This window comes from Misgurnus anguillicaudatus, chromosome 2, assembly GCF_027580225.2.
Source record: "Misgurnus anguillicaudatus chromosome 2, ASM2758022v2, whole genome shotgun sequence".
In the NCBI taxonomy this organism is placed as follows: domain Eukaryota; kingdom Metazoa; phylum Chordata; class Actinopteri; order Cypriniformes; family Cobitidae; genus Misgurnus; species Misgurnus anguillicaudatus.
The window spans coordinates 45,068,524-45,086,307 of NC_073338.2; the positions used below are offsets into that span (position 1 = coordinate 45,068,524).

Sequence of the window (17,784 nt, forward strand, 5' to 3'; positions counted from 1 at the left end):
AGGACATCAGAGTACCGCGAGAGCAAGTCGAAATGTTACAAAAGGGTCGGCATTTAGCTTTGCTCTCGCGTTACTCTGATGTCATACGCCGATCAATCAGCTCCGCACCAGTCGAACACACAAAGCGTCAAGGTCTGGATGAAAAGCAGAGAATTGCCCGGATTCCACGCACGCAGAGACCCTCAGAAAACAGCAATTTTAATCAACCATCACTCGCGTCACGTGTGCATGTTTGCAAGCAGTACAAGCCTGCGTGATGTTTGCTGTGACAGGTTTTAATAAAAGAGAAAAAAGTCAATTGATATTTGACATCTATAAACAATAATATATACGAAATATAATTATATGGTCTTGACATGCACATTATCTGTTGCTTTAGTTTAATATAAACTACTCATTTGGTTTATTTGTTTGTGACAGTCTCTTTATCAGAAATCATCACTTTACGCTTCTCTTTCTCAATGGATAAACTGAATCAAAGCTGCTGTTATCTGCAGTTATACATTTTACAGAGACCTATTCATTAGATTTTAAGAACTTTTTTGGAAGGAACTTTTATCAGAAGGAAAGCATAATAGAATTGTATAAAATAATGGTAAAGACTCTAATCTAAGGCATTTAAACTCAGTAAAAGCTTTTTTCAATTTAATTTCTAAAATATGATTCGATTTGTATTGTGAACCATTTTAACGCAGTCCTTTCCAACTATTTAACACAGAAATAGCTCAAATCCACACTATTATCTATTGGCAAATGGTTAGGACTTATATAAAAAAATTACCCCCCCCCAAAAAAAAAAAATCTCACTCCAACATGAACTCAGAAGTATGCAGCTCTGGATTACTTAAATAAACCAGGCTTGATCCCGTATGCAGCCGGCATATGCAACCTCCGCAGGCTGCAGCTTTCGTATTTAGAAACGGCTAGTGAGTCGCCCGTTCATTCACATTTGTGCAAACCGATCGAAGAACAGCGCAGGCGGCGGATACAGTATCCGGTTGTGGGGGTGATCCGTGCACATCGTGGTCTCTTGTGATTGGTCGAACGCGTCAGGCTGTCGACCAATGAGAGGCAGACATCTGTGCAGCCACGCGCTTCTACTGAGCTGCGGATAGACAGAAGTGGAGCGCGAGCACGGGAGAGGGAGTTCGTGCAGGGTTTATTTGTAAAATTAACAAAAATGCAGATTAAGATGTTGTGTCAAATTGTTTCTGTTGCATTGTTGGCGCTTTCTGTCAATGCAGCCGTCTATTTTCAAGAGCAGTTTCTTGATGGAGGTGAGTGGATTATTAACTTGCGTGTTGTAGTTGATTTGTATGTCACAGCATTAATGAATCACATTAAACGTTATATTATTATTTTTGTATAAATGCTCTGGGTTGCCTAATAACACTTTTGTAGTTTATCAACTAATCCTATAACTTTAAAGCAATATTAGGTATTACATTGAAATTACAGCATAGTTTCTTTTTTATTTGCAATATGGCTGAATAATGCAATGCATTGATAGTATAGTTTACCTTTAGTTTAAGACCAAATATAGTTGCACTTTTTTGCCATATTTTAGGTAATTTTTACACCATAAAAATCAAATGTGTCTTAGCAGGACACTTGAAACTATGAAAAATGTAATGACAGCCACCCATATACATTCTATAACTATAAGTCAGATGAAATCTTTATTTTTTGTGACTTTTATTATGTTTAAAGTTATAACTATATATACAACAAAGTCCAAGATCTGCCTGGGATCATGAAAGGATAAAGATAAATAATTACAATCAACAAAATTAGTAACAAACCTAATCAAAAGTTACAGAGCAGCCTTTCTGACTGGTTGTGCGTGTGTTTAAAAGTTACTTTGAAGATGTAATTGTATCAAAATGGTAAATGTTTTAAGACAGGTGAGCAAAATGAAACCAAATCCTGCCAGTTCCTCAAGTTTTGCCAGAACAGGAAGTTTTGGCCTAATTTAAGTGGTAGTCAAGAAGGCATTCCAAAAACTTCCTTAATCATTAAATAAGTGTTGAATGTGATCAGACTTGTTACTCACAAAAATTTATTTCATTACATTTAAAAAGTTCTTATAATGGGGCCTTGTATGATTTGGTTGAGGAAATCCAAATGCTACTTTATATAGTTTTTTGTCTCTAATTTTATTATCTGAATTTTTAGATGCCTGGAAAAGTCGGTGGGTGAATTCTGAACACAAATCTGATTACGGCGAGTTTAAACTGACTGCTGGGAACTTCTATGGGGATGCGGAGAAAGATAAAGGTAAGTACATGGCAGATGCTTTTTATACATGGCAGATGCTTTTATCCAAAACGTCTTACAGTGCATTACAAAGTATATTTATCAGTATATATATATATAGTCCCTACAGTTGCATGCCTTTGTTTCACTGTTGTTATGCTTCTGATCACCAACAGGTCTGCAAACCAGTCAGGATGCCCGTTTCTATGCCACCTCTGCCCGCTTCGAGCCCTTCAGCAATGAAGGCAAATCCCTGGTGATCCAGTTTACCGTCAAACACGAGCAGAAGATTGACTGTGGTGGTGGATATGTTAAAGTCTTTCCTGCTGATCTCAACCAGGTTGAAATGCATGGAGACTCCCAGTATTACATCATGTTCGGTCAGTCTATCAAAAGTTCATAGCTAATGCAAGTGGAAATGGATTAATCGTAGTTTATGTGTCTTTAAGTGAAAATATATGTAGTATTTATTACAGTAAATGGGAATTGAGGCGTTTTTTGTCACATTTATCTAAACAGGACCTGATATCTGCGGCTACAGCACTAAGAAGGTTCATGTTATCTTCAACTACAAAGGGAAGAATCACCTTATCAAAAAAGAAATCAAATGCAAGGATGAGTTCCTGTTTAACCATTCATAATAAAACCAGTTTCATGGTAATAGTTGACCCAAAAAACTATTAGAAGATTATGTCATTGAATCATCTATTTGACCACAGAATACCAAAGTTGCATAATGTAGTGTTAAATACATTATTTTACCCAAATAACACTATTTGAATATTACATAAGATATACATTTATTCTATCGAATTAATATTTTTCTTCCGTCTGTCCAGGATGATGAACTGACTCACTTGTACACACTGATCCTGAATCCAGATCAGACTTATGAGGTAAAGATCGACAATGAAAAAGTGGAATCCGGATCTCTGGAGGAGGATTGGGACATCCTGCCCCCAAAAACGATCAAGGACCCCAACGCTAAGAAACCCGAAGATTGGGACGATCGTGCAAAGATCGATGATGAGACTGACACCAAACCTGAGGACGATTTGGTATCATCATTCTGCACACCTGTTGGTATCTATCAGCTGCATGTTTTAATCTGGTCTCTAATGTGTTCAGGACTGGGATCAGCCTGAGAATATTCCTGATCCTGATGCCAAGAAGCCAGAAGACTGGGATGAGGATATGGATGGCGAGTGGGAACCTGCCGTGATCCCGAACCCAGAGTATAAGGTAAAGATAAGCATGCTTCTCTGCATAAGTTATGTGCAGACTGTTGTTATTTTAATGTTTTTTTTTATTCTTCTATGCTTAACATATTTCCCTTGATTTGCAGGGTGAGTGGAAACCAAAACAAATCGATAACCCAAACTACAAAGGAGTTTGGGTGCACCCCGAGATCGACAACCCCGAGTACACCGCCGATGCCGAGATCTACAAATTTGACAACATTGGAGTACTTGGGTTGGATCTCTGGCAGGTACTTTAAGAAGTTTGCATAACTTTCTTCAGCAAAACAAGGGTTTTGTCAAGCTTCAAAACTGACAAAAGAATCATACGTTGACCATAAGTGTTAATGTGACTGTTTGTCAGTAAATGTGTCAAGAATGCGGTTGACTGAGGCATGCGTAAAGTTGCTTATCTGACTTCATGCAGGGTATGCACATGATTAACCCATCACTAAGAGGTGCAATTGTCACCCCGGCCACAACCTATTTACACTCTTTCCCTCAGGCAGACGTTGCAGATCTCTGTACACAAGAACGTCTAGGCATAAAAACTGTTTCCCCCATGCTATCTCCACTTGAACAATTAACACAGCATTGCCATCTGTCCCTAAAGCATTATCATCCCTGTCCTGAATACTACTGAATGAGCCAATAACACTTTTGATGTAAATAAATACATATTCACACATTTATTTATACAGCTGTATATACACAATAATGCAAGTTCACAGATATATAACACTACTATTAAATTTTTTCCCTTACTTATTTAAATGTTCTTCTGTATGCATGTATATACCCAGAGCTTCTGTAAAAAACACATCAAAATTTCATAAGTCAGGATGCATGTAAACGCACAGACAAAAATGTATATTCATTATATGTTAGGATTGACAAAATAGGAACCTATGAGGAACTGTGTGTACTATAAACCACTTAACATGTTTTGATTTTTTGTTTTACATTCCAGGTGAAGTCTGGCACTATTTTCGACAACTTCCTGATCACAGATGATGTGAAGGCGGCTGAAGAGTTTGGAAATGAAACGTGGGGTGCTACTAAGGTACAAACTGCTTGTACAAACTTAAATAAAACCTACCATTATAAGAATTAAATGTCAAATTTTTAAACTAAATGCTGCTGTCAGTAAAAAAACTTTTTTTTGCACTTTCCATTGGCCTCCTAAGGCAGTCATTGAGTGCGTTTACATGCACAGTCTTACGCCGATTATGCTTAATAAACTGATAACACGTTGGGTCATGTGAACGCGTAAAACGGTTTTCTTTAATCGGGGGAAGCCCATAAACGGCGTAAGCAAAAACCGATCGGCACAGGAAGTTTTTCGCTCATTACCCAGATTTTGCGTGGCATGTAAACACCTTAACCGGCTTTCTCACGGTTTTGTCCATGTGTGCATGTCTCCGCGTGTGAAAGACGCGGAAGTAAGTGTAAAGTAACGCATAAAAGTCTCTGCTCTACTAAAGCAGTTGGCAGAGAAACTTGAAAATAAAAACTGATGTTATATTTACAGATTCTAGAGACACGAAATGAGAGAAAACAATATAGCTTAAGACAGATATGCCGTCTGCGTTTTGATCGACAATTATGTACTATACGTCACTACCTACGAAAAAACCTGACAAATCTCCAAGTCCCATGTAAACGCATTTGTCTGCATAGCCGGTTTATTGATTTGCATGTAAACGCATAAAAAACGTTTTTTATAATAAGCAGATTTTTAATAGTTATCTGCTTATTCTGTGCATGTAAACATACTCATTTTCAATCTGTTCCCAGAGGACCCACTGCTCTGCACATTTTGCATGTCTCCCTTATCTAACACACCTGATTCAGATCATTAAGAGAGAGATCCATGAACAGAACTGGGTGCGTCAGTTAAGGGAGACAAAATATGTAGATGGTCCCCTGGGACAAGATTGAAAACCACTCTCCTAAGGAATAATACTAACCCATTTGGAATCTGATATGAAATTGTTTTGATGCACACAATCATCCATGCAAGGCTTGCCTGAAGACATGCTATATATCACACACAAATATTAAGTAAAATAATCAGTTTTTATTCAGATTGACCCATTTTTTTTTTCAGAATTGAATAAAGTATAGTTTGGATTTCCTGTGACCTTGTCTGTCATCTTAGGGCGCACTCACACTATCCAAACCAAACTATGCCACAGCACGATTGTCCCCCCACCTTACTGCCCTAGACGCAGGCCCTCTCACTGTACTTTTATCACTTTTATCGATCCAAGCCTGGGCGTGCTTTTATCATCAGGATGTAATTGTTTTGAACAAAGCGGGAAGTAAAGCACTCTTTTAACACTGGAACCTATCGTAATGTTAAGTTCCGTGCCTGAGCCCAAGTGAACCGTGCACCAGCCCACCTCTGCAAGTGTGAGTGCGCCCTTAAACGTTTAGGGGTAGGGACCGACTCCAATGAAGTATCACATACTTTGGCTTTGCCTCACATTGCCAACATTTTGGTTGTGCCTGGGTCCAAAGTTGCCTTGAAACGCCATACAGATGACAGCCAAGTGGCACGTCCGTTCTGCACCTGCATTAGATATCTTTCTGTACCAGTAGGTGGCAGTAGTCACAGTATTTCCCATACATTCATTTATTTGTGGTGAGATCCATAGACTGTAAAAAATGGACGTAGTGTCCGTGACGTCACCCAGAGGTTTCTGAAGATCGTTTTTGAAGCCAATAGTAGGCGGTGTCAGTCGTCGCCATCTTGGCCGCGCATCACTCGCGGATATTTGAAAATGGGTAAAGAGGCGGGACATGGGTGAAGCTGAGGTGGCTGGTTGCTGAAACCTCGGCCCCTAGCTCAACTCTAGTGACATCAGTGGCTGTTCAACCATCACTCAAGTGGCCACGCCCTTAATTATGCAGAACTTTTAAAAAAAATCTGCTTTTCAGACCAAAAAAATGTTTTGTACCAGGCTGTAAACATAGTATTTACTGCTGTAAAGTTGGGCATTTTAACATGGAGGTCTATGGGAATTGACTCCCTTTTGGAGCCTGCCTCTAGCGGCCAGTCAATGAATTGCAGTTTAAATCACTTCCGCATTGGCTTCATCAGCTCCGCACCCGAAAATGACTGGCAATAATCAAAGTACTGTGTGTGTTGTGTGAAATTAACCATCTTCTTGCCTTCTCCCTAGGGTCCTGAGAAGAAGATGAAAGAAGAACAGGATGAGAAGAAAAGGAAAGAGGAAGAGGAGAAAAACAAGGAGCAGAGCACAGAAGCTGATGATGATGAAGAAGAGGAAGGAGGAGAGGAAGAGGAGGAAGATGAGACAGACGAGCTTCCAGAAGAGGAAGGAGATGATGAGACAATTCCCAAGGATGAACTATAAAGCATGAAGGGATTAGTCGGCTTCGGTGGTCGCCATGAAATCATGCAGTGCATTCATTCAAAATGTGATGTCCTTTGAAATGGGACTCGACCCCACTCATGATGTCACAGGGGGACCAAAGGCAGTCCTCAACCCATAAGATTAATTTAATTTAAATGGCATAATTTCACGTTTTTATCTCTTGCGTCCAGCCGCTTAAAGAGTCAGATTTTTTTTATTCTCTCTAGTACCAGAAGTCTGATGTTAGTGACCTACGTGAGTAATCACCTAAAATCATTTTTTGTGCCTTACGTAGTTAAAGTAGATGATTTTAAAAGGTGGGGATTTCTCATGTATTGTCAGTCTTTCTGTACGTCTACATTAAGGGTGATGGTCTCTGTTGTGTTAAGCTGGAATGAAGGAACTAGTCTAAATTACTAAAGTTTACATTTGTGCTTGTAAAAAAGATTACTGGACAGATTTTACACAACTCACAGCCTGCGTAGTTGTTCCTCCACATTACAAAGTTGTTGCAGCTACAATGAAATGGAATTGGGGAAATTTTTCCCCCTGTTATTTACAAGACAGGAAATTCATTCTGCTTGTATTTCATGAATGGACCCAGTAAGTGTTTATACTGTAGTGCAAATGTAATTTAATTTAATTTAATTACATCATGTTTTTTTGGCACTGATTTTTTTATTGTTTTTTTTTTACTGGATGCTGTGGTTATTAATTTCCTAAACAAGATGTTCAGTAAGATTCCTTTTATTTTCCAGCTCTATTTATTACATTAGACACATAGTTTTGCGTTACAAATGGTTCTAGGAGTAACATTAAGTAGCTGATGCAGTTTTTTTAAATACATTATTTAACTTTGTGTTACTTGAAAGTCAAATCATATGTATAAAAGGGAAGTGGTAAGACACTTTTAGAGATTAAGACCACAACAAAATAATCTAGTACTCTACACACTGTGAACTCAAAATGTTAATATTGAAACGATACTGAAAATCCTGTTTAGTGACATTAAACTGCCTTTTTTACACATTAAGAGTTGTAATTAATGCCAAAGGTTTAATAAAGAAATTTATTGAAAAATCAATTGCAATATTTTCTAACTTTAAATAGTCAAAAAAGCATAATACTCCACAATTCTCACTTTGGGTTTCTTATGATTGTTTGAGTGTCCTTATATTTTATAAAAAAATCATTAAATTACGTTTTATTAAATTATTTTAACATCATGTGCAACTGAACCTGTAGATCAGCGTTGCCCCTAGTGGTTCGCCGAGGAACTGCAGGGGTCCGTGACTTGACGAAAATAATCAATTATAATTAAATAATAAAATATAAGTAATTATTTTTCAATTAAAAATCTAAATAAAACAATAACAAAATATATATTATATTTTAATATGCATATCATGTGACAATTACGCAACGCATTAATAAGTGGGAACTCATGCAAAATTGAGAAGTAAAGCAAAGAAAAATACTTTAACTTTTTGAAGTTAAACATGTAAATGTGCTATTAAATTATTGAAATATTAACTACAATCTCAGGAGATACTTCAAGTAAATAATTTAGGTCAAGGCGGTTCGGTTGACAAAAAGTTTGAACACCATCTGGTTTGTCCCGTTCGTTTTTAGTCGCCATGCATTTTCCAGACTTGCTCACGAGGTGGAGACATTTCATATCACATAATTTGTGAATTTACTGTGCCAGATATTTTATTTCTTAGTTTTTCTAATTGTTGAAACTATTTATGCATGTTGAAACAAAGTTCAGTATGTTTTGCACTAGTAAACAGCTGCATATTATTTATGTTATATTATATTATGTAAGTTATATCATAACATTGCAAACACTGCTAAACGAATTATTTTCATCTTAAACCAAAGTATTCTACATTTTAATACAATTTGGCCTATTGTACCTATTTGGCCTATCGTACAATTTGGACTTATATCGAGGTTCAAATGTATTAGGTTTAGTAAACATTTAATTCATTTAAGTAAAATGCTAATAGCTTGCTATTAAATGCTATTTTGCCAAATCATAAAATACACAACTGGTAAAATGATTTGTGAGTTTGTAAGGTCATTATTTCAGGTATAACAGGTCTACACGTTGGCGACGCGCGCTCACGAGAGATGAGACAAGGCAGTGCGCGTTCCAGCGAATCAGGAAATATGGCGGCGCTCACGCCACTGAGTCAGGTAATGTTCTTAAAAGTTTACTTTACATTGATTTCTTCATGTTTCTTTAACGGATACCGCAGTCCAATGCACACTGAATACAGAGAATGCCAACATGTGTTTTTTTTAGTTATAAAAGCAGTTCATAAAGGCTTTTCTTTTCCGATGGGTTCCCTTGTTAAATGTTGTGCGCAATTTAACAATGTTTTTAGCAAACACTTTTAAATGATTTGCATTTTCGTCCCGTTACTCGTTTGCATATGTCCAGTAACATAGCAGAGGAGGATTTGGGTGTCGCTGGTCGCAGTTTTGCAACTTTTTAATTCACTTTTTATCTCAATGACAGCTGTTGCTGACATGTATTATCATTATTATTGAATGACAAGCACGAGCCCCTATAATAAAGCTGTCCTTAATAGCAGTGTATTTTGTGGAATCCGTCAACATTTATCTGGTTGTATTTGATTTATTTTGCGATCAGTCAGTTTGTTTATAGTTTCACTAACCGGGTGTTGTCACTGCCCATAGCATTAAACCTCCCACATCAAGCGCAGTTTCCATTTAACGTTACATTGTCAGTCACCCACGGTACTGTTTAAATTTATACTAATTTTAATACATGAATTAACGATTTGAATAATGTAATAAATAAGCGAATTAAATGAGAATCACCACTGAGTCTAATTAATTATTAGTGAATCTCAGAAATACAACATGAGGTCATTATAATGTTAAGAATTTGCATGAGGTCACAATGCAACAAATAATTTAAATAGACTACACTGTCTTTATGTAAAATATCCATAATATTCTTTGCATAGTGTTCATAGTGTTATTTACATGGCATATTGATATTCATCATTATCTAATTTACTTTCACTTCTGTTTGTGCAGCTATCCAGTGAAAACCCTGCATATGAGAACTAATACAGACAGGTAAAGCTTTACTTTCTGCTTTTGGTTGCACCAATATGTGCATAGTCCATGCTGAAAATTTAAAATGTGCAAACACTGGCATGCATTTGCCAGACACTTTTATCCAATGCAACTTACAGTGCATTGCGAGTTATACATTTTTATCACCATGTGTGTTCCCTGGGTTCGAGCCATGACCTTTTGCGCTGCTAACGAAATGCTTTACCATTGAGCTATACATGAGCAAATGCGTGCTGATATATCATGGTTCTCCCTGTTAGCAGTATTTCATATTAGATCTCTTATGAGTGTGATGGTTTGTCCTGTTTGATGCAGGTGGATCCTGGAAACACGGGGAAAGTTGGCGCTGCCGAAGCCGCTCAGTTCCTGAAGAAAACTGGGCTTTCAGACAGCACGCTTGGCCAGGTGAGACAAACCACTAAAATCGTATATTAAGCTTCAGTGCTAGAAATATATAGAAACTGATTTTTAGTACTTTTCTCTCTCAACAGATTTGGGATTTGTCAGATCCGGAGAGGAAAGGTTACCTGGATAAACGGGTAAATACTGTTGCTGCTTTGTCTCATTTCACACAATGTGCTGTTTGATTTCACTCTGTATAGCTACTAGATAAGAACTAACTGATACTGGTTTCACCCAAGATCCTTTTAATATGCAAACACCACCTTATAGAGTGTTTTGTTCCTGTCAACATTGCCTTTAGGTGCTTACCGGGTGTTTACACACAAATAAGCACAATGTTCTTGAAGTTTTATTAACGGTACCGTACCGACCTGTCTATCTATCTATCTATCTACCGCATCGACCTGTCTATCTATCCATCTACTGTGTCACCTGTCTATCTATCCCCATCTAACGTATCAGCCTGTCTATCCATCTATCTTGTTTATGATGAAATATAGGGCCCTATAAAATCCGTTTTATTTTTTCCCAAATTCCGTTTTATTTTTTCCCAAATTCCGTTTTCTCCGTTTTAATTTTTGCAAATTCCGTTTTATCCGTTTTAATTTTTGGAAATTAGATTTTTTACCCTTTACTTTTATTTTAGTGATAAAAAGAGTGTGCCTTTAATGTTAATGATTAAAATGTAAATGATTTGGGGGAAAAACTGGATAACAGAATTACTTAATGACTATAAAATATGCATTTACACACGCACATACACACGCACACGCGCGCGCGCGCGCACACACACAACTCAATTCAATGCATTGTTTAGTGTTGTTGCAGGAGGCTACAACAAGGTGTCAAAGCAGTGGTGCCTTCAGAAGTGCCTTAAACACATCAATCCAGCGGATCGCGATCCATATTTTATACACAATCGCTTGAAATGCATATAACTTTACAAACATACACAGGATAGTGATCTGACTTAGGACAACATGAGCACGCAGTAATGAATTTTTATTCAAAAAATGTAAAATTCCGCAAAATTCCGCGTTAATACTAGATTCCGTGTTAATTAGCCAATTCCGCAATTCCGTCCGCGATTCCGTGATCGCGGAAATTATAGGGCCCTAGAAATAGAACGGTTTTGGCTGAAATTTGGACGTGTGATGCTGGCCCGAGAGTTTTCGGGTGTTTGTTGTATCACCAACTATCTCTACAGTGGCTGCATAGGTGCACTGGAACAAACATTCCTAAAATGCATTAAACTTTTGTTTACAAAGACGTGTAACTCACCGAGTGGTCAGTCTACCGTATCGACCTGTCTATTAATCTACCGTATCGACCTGTCCATCAATCGACCTGTCTATCTATCCATCTACCGTATCGACCTGTCTATCTATCCATCTACAGTATCGACCTGTCTATCAATCCATCTACTGTACCAACCTGTCTATCTACCATACCAGCATATCTGTCTACCGTACCGACCTGTCTATCTACCATACCAGCACATCTGTTCTACCGCACCAACCTATCTATCAATCTACCGTATCGACCTATCTATCCGTCTATCTACCGTATCGACCTATCTATCCATCTATCCACCGTGTCGACCTATCTATCTACCATACCAGCATATCTGTCTACCGTACCGACCTATCTATCCATCTACCGTACCGACCTATATATCCATCTACCGTACCGACATATCCATCTACCGTATCGACCTATCTATCCATCTATCCACCGTATCGACCCATCTATCTACCATACCAGCATATCTGTCTACCGTACTGATCTATCCATCTACCGTATCGTCCTATCTATCCATCTACCGTATCGTCCTATCTCTATCCATCTATCTGTCGAATCGGCCTATCTATCCATCTATCGTATCGACCTATCTGTCGTATCGTCCTATCTATCCATCTATCTGTCGTATCGGCCTATCTAGCCATCTATCTGTCGTATCGGCCTATCTAGCCATCTATCTGTCGTATCGGCCTATCTAGCCATCTATCTGTCGTATCGGCCTATCTAGCCATCTATCTGTCGTATCGGCCTATCTAGCCATCTGTCTGTCGTATCGGCCTATCTAGCCATCTATCTGTCGTATCGGCCTATCTAGCCATCTATCTGTCGTATCGGCCTATCTAGCCATCTATCTGTCGTATCGGCCTATCTAGCCATCTATCTGTCGTATCGGCCTATCTAGCCATCTATCTGTCGTATCGGCCTATCTAGCCATCTATCTGTCGTATCGGCCTATCTAGCCATCTATCTGTCGTATCGGCCTATCTGTCCATCTATCTAGCGTATCGGCCTATCTGTCCATCTATCTAGCGTATCGGCCTATCTGTCCATCTATCTAGCGTATCGGCCTATCTGTCCATCTATCTAGCGTATCGGCCTATCTGTCCATCTATCTAGCGTATCGGCCTATCTGTCCATCTAGCGTATCGGCCTATCTGTCCATCTAGCGTATCGGCCTATCTGTCCATCTAGCGTATCGGCCTATCTGTCCATCTATCTAGCGTATCGGCCTATCTGTCCATCTATCTAGCGTATCGGCCTATCTGTCCATCTATCTAGCGTATCGGCCTATCTGTCCATCTATCTAGCGTATCGGCCTATCTGTCCATCTATCTAGCGTATCGGCCTATCTGTCCATCTATCTAGCGTATCGGCCTATCTGTCCATCTATCTAGCGTATCGGCCTATCTGTCCATCTATCTAGCGTATCGGCCTATCTGTCCATCTATCTAGCGTATCGGCCTATCTGTCCATCTATCTAGCGTATCGGCCTATCTGTCCATCTATCTAGCGTATCGGCCTATCTGTCCATCTATCTAGCGTATCGGCCTATCTGTCCATCTATCTAGCGTATCGGCCTATCTGTCCATCTATCTAGCGTATCGGCCTATCTGTCCATCTATCTAGCGTATCGGCCTATCTGTCCATCTATCTAGCGTATCGGCCTATCTGTCCATCTATCTAGCGTATCGGCCTATCTGTCCATCTATCTAGCGTATCGGCCTATCTGTCCATCTATCTAGCGTATCGGCCTATCTGTCCATCTATCTAGCGTATCGGCCTATCTGTCCATCTATCTAGCGTATCGGCCTATCTGTCCATCTATCTAGCGTATCGGCCTATCTGTCCATCTATCTAGCGTATCGGCCTATCTGTCCATCTATCTAGCGTATCGGCCTATCTGTCCATCTATCTAGCGTATCGGCCTATCTGTCCATCTATCTAGCGTATCGGCCTATCTGTCCATCTATCTAGCGTATCGGCCTATCTGTCCATCTATCTAGCGTATCGGCCTATCTGTCCATCTATCTAGCGTATCGGCCTATCTGTCCATCTATCTAGCGTATCGGCCTATCTGTCCATCTATCTAGCGTATCGGCCTATCTGTCCATCTATCTAGCGTATCGGCCTATCTGTCCATCTATCTAGCGTATCGGCCTATCTGTCCATCTATCTAGCGTATCGGCCTATCTGTCCATCTATCTAGCGTATCGGCCTATCTGTCCATCTATCTAGCGTATCGGCCTATCTGTCCATCTATCTAGCGTATCGGCCTATCTGTCCATCTATCTAGCGTATCGGCCTATCTGTCCATCTATCTAGCGTATCGGCCTATCTGTCCATCTATCTAGCGTATCGGCCTATCTGTCCATCTATCTAGCGTATCGGCCTATCTGTCCATCTATCTAGCGTATCGGCCTATCTGTCCATCTATCTAGCGTATCGGCCTATCTGTCCATCTATCTAGCGTATCGGCCTATCTGTCCATCTATCTAGCGTATCGGCCTATCTGTCCATCTATCTAGCGTATCGGCCTATCTGTCCATCTATCTAGCGTATCGGCCTATCTGTCCATCTATCTAGCGTATCGGCCTATCTGTCCATCTAGCGTATCGGCCTATCTGTCCATCTAGCGTATCGGCCTATCTGTCCATCTAGCGTATCGGCCTATCTGTCCATCTAGCGTATCGGCCTATCTGTCCATCTAGCGTATCGGCCTATCTGTCCATCTAGCGTATCGGCCTATCTGTCCATCTAGCGTATCGGCCTATCTGTCCATCTAGCGTATCGGCCTATCTGTCCATCTAGCGTATCGGCCTATCTGTCCATCTAGCGTATCGGCCTATCTGTCCATCTAGCGTATCGGCCTATCTGTCCATCTAGCGTATCGGCCTATCTGTCCATCTAGCGTATCGGCCTATCTGTCCATTAGGGATCCGATATTCTGGATCGTATCGGGGCCGATCCGGCCTTTTTTGCTGGATCGGATATCGGACTAACAGGACTGATCTAGGGCTGAAACGATTCATCGAGTTACTCGATTTACTCGATTCAAAAAATCCCTCGAGGCAAAAATTCTGCCTCGAAGCCTCGTTAAATTCCTATGACGCGCACTACACGCGCCGAGATCTGATTCACACGGACCGTTGTTCAATGTTCAGGAAGCACATCATAGCGCGTGATACATTTTGAATTTAGTTGGCGCGATGGCGGAGAGTAAATATGTCCATAAACGGCAGAGAGAGAACGTCTTAAGTTTGGGATCATTACATTATCATTACATTCAGCATCTGAACCGAAAACATCCACTGCTGTTACACCAAGCGTCTCTGAAACAACTGTATTTGTAGCTACTGTATTTGTAGCGATGTCGTTATGCGGTTTGACTAGATATGATGTTTAGCGTTTATGTTTTTAAGTAGTAAACGTATTAACATTCAATAGCAGGAGAGTATATAGCTTTAAATAGAACCCCTTCACACACGCATGCACTTTACAGGTGTGTGTACCAAAAAACGGCACCACAGTGCAATCATATATGGGCAACTTGTAATCTGACATATTTTGTTCAATAATAATAATGTTTGTCTTATTGGAGTTTAGCATAAGTTATTCTCTCTCACGCGAGTCAGACCGATCGCGCAATGCATCACATATGCTTAAACTTTTATGTAGCCACGCAACAATAATTTCAGCATGCATTCACTGTATTCACCGGGACGTGATGTTGTGATTTTTCAAACGGATTCTTAACCTAAAATGCACCGCAATGCAAGTGATGCAAACCAAATGCAGCGTTCTATTGCAATGAAGCAACTGGTCTGACTGGGGTATCTTCTTCCTCATGCACAGAAGAACGCGTGCACACATACAAACACAGGTGTCACGTGCGCGGACACACACAGGTTGTTACCATAGCAAAAAGGGTCACCCCAGAAATGATATATTATATGTTAGTAGCCTAATGGTAAATGCTGCAGGTGTAGAAATGTACATAAACCAGATATTTACTTTGATGTCAGGGCTAGATTACAGCATGAAACCTGTTGTGCATATTAATAAATGAAAGTGTTAAATTGTTGGCACTGGCACTTATAAACAATAAATGGGTAAAATTGAAATAAATAGGCTTATTGTTTGGAGCCAAATACCTCTGTTTTTTTAAGAAATAAAAGCCAAATGCTTGAACATTTTACAGCCAAGTCATTTTCGTGATGCATTATTTGTTTTGGTTGTTTAAAAACACACACAAAATTTTATCCGATTACTCGATTAATCAATCGATTCAGTGCTAGATTAATCGATTACAAAAAGAATCGATAGCTGCAGCCCTAGACTGATCCAATTCCGATACTGCACGTTACCCATGGTGTCACTGACAAGCGATTAAAACGACAAAGTATTATAAAAGCAACATAAACTTTTTTATGCACTATAATCAAAGTCATCTTACACTCAGTAGCTTCATGTGAAGGAACAACCGCACATTTAAAGATATTAATGTTCACAGAAACACTGTAACTTACTTGCAAACTGAGTTAATCCACTGATGAGAAGCGGACGGATGAAAACGCGTCATTCAACACACGCACACACACAATAACTGTAACGTTAGGCTTTATTAAAGATCTGATTTTATAAAGTCTCAGTAAGCTGTTGGATGGATGCAATTCACTGTGCTGAGTTAATTCACAGGTGAAGCGGATGGATGAAACGCGTCATTCAACACATGAACACTCAATAACTGTAGGCTGTTTTAAAGATCTTATTTTATAAAGTCTCAGAAAGCTGTTGGATGGATGCAATTCAGTATGTGCTGAGCACACGATGCATCTAATCTCTTTGTGTTTTAATAGTTATGAACGTAACTTTCCATTGCGGAGCGAGGATTCCCATGTGAGGATGCTTCTAGAGCATCAATGCTGCACCCAGGAAGCACAGTATTGCGCACTAAATAGGATTTAGGTGCATCAATTCTGTACCCGAAATGTGCATAAAAGGTCCGGTTAAGCGCATAATTCTCAAAATAACCATCTGCACACTAAAGCTTTTTTACTGTGACTTTTTGCGCAATTAAGGAAAATGTATTTAGCATACTTATTTGATCAAACGTGCCTATTTTATTTTCTCCTAAACACTGCCATGGTTAATAATTACTAATGTTCTTGTAACTTGTAAATCATTTTAAATTATTGGTTTTTACTTTAAAATTATAATTATATATAATATAATTATATTATGCTAGATTTAGCAGAAAGCACTATACACATTTATATATATATAGTGTGTGCGTGTGTGTCTTTCTGTCTGTGTCTGTGTGTAATTTAAATTGGTCAAGAAAAATACAGTAGTATCGGATCAGCAGATATCGGAATCGGCCGATACTCAGAATTCGGGTATCGGATCGGAGATAGAAAAAGTGGTATCGGTGCATCCCTACTATCCATCTACTGTATCGACATATCTATCCATCTACCGTATCGACATATCTATCTACCCTACCAGCATATATGTCTACCGTATCGACCTGTCTATCCATCTATCTACCGTATCAACCTATCTATCTACCATACCAGCATATCTGTCTACCGTACCGACCTATCTATCAATCTACCGTATCGACCTGTCTACCCATCTACCGTATCAACCTATCTATCTGTTGTATCGGCCTATCTATCCATCTACCGTATCGACCTATCTATCCATCTATCTGTTGTATCGACCTATCTATCCATCTATCTGTTGTATCGACCTATCTATCCATCTATCTGTTGTATCGACCTATCTATCCATCTATTTGTTGTATCGACCTATCTATCCATCTACCGTATTGACCTATCTATCCATCTACCGTATTGACCTATCTATCCATCTACCGTATTGACCTATCTATCCATCTACCGTACCGACCTATCTATCCATCTACCATATCGACCTATCTATCCATCTACCATATCGACCTATCTATCCATCTACCATATCGACCTATCTATCCATCTATCTGTCGTATCGGCCTATCCATCCATCTACCGTATCGACCTATCTATCCATCCATCTACCGTATCGACCTATCTATCCATCCATCT

The 17,784-nt window shown here is 39.4% G+C and overlaps 2 protein-coding genes across 2 annotated transcripts in view; both read left to right on the forward strand.

Annotated features, from left to right (window-relative positions):
* Positions 1-1,084: 1,084 nt before the first annotated feature.
* On the forward strand, positions 1,085-7,961 carry calr3b (calreticulin 3b). Its single transcript, XM_073856476.1, has 9 exons — positions 1,085-1,277; positions 2,176-2,277; positions 2,433-2,636; positions 2,776-2,868; positions 3,094-3,303; positions 3,383-3,498; positions 3,602-3,745; positions 4,465-4,557; positions 6,683-7,961. Exons 1-9 carry the CDS (start codon positions 1,181-1,183, stop codon positions 6,875-6,877), a joined length of 1,254 nt encoding a protein of 417 aa, XP_073712577.1. The 5' UTR covers positions 1,085-1,180; the 3' UTR covers positions 6,878-7,961.
* A 1,091-nt stretch (positions 7,962-9,052) lies between these two features.
* The window catches only part of eps15l1b (epidermal growth factor receptor pathway substrate 15-like 1b), a 54,866-nt gene continuing 46,134 nt past the window's right edge, over positions 9,053-17,784 (forward strand). The window contains exons 1-3 of the mRNA XM_073858366.1: positions 9,053-9,079; positions 10,310-10,399; positions 10,486-10,533. Coding sequence (XP_073714467.1) covers positions 9,053-9,079; positions 10,310-10,399; positions 10,486-10,533 — 165 coding nt within the window. The remainder of the gene's footprint in view (positions 9,080-10,309; positions 10,400-10,485; positions 10,534-17,784) is intronic.

What these genes read in the sequence shown, in the direction of transcription:
- calr3b (XM_073856476.1), top strand. Translation starts at nt 1,181, where the DNA reads ATGCAGATTAAGATGTTGTGTCAAATTGTTTCTGTTGCATTGTTGGCG. An exon ending in TGAGACTGACACCAAACCTG is followed by an intron (nt 3,304 to 3,382) that starts AGGACGATTTGG and finishes TCTAATGTGTTC; the next exon opens with AGGACTGGGATCAGCCTGAG. An exon ending in TTGGGTTGGATCTCTGGCAG is followed by an intron (nt 3,746 to 4,464) that starts GTACTTTAAGAA and finishes TTTACATTCCAG; the next exon opens with GTGAAGTCTGGCACTATTTT.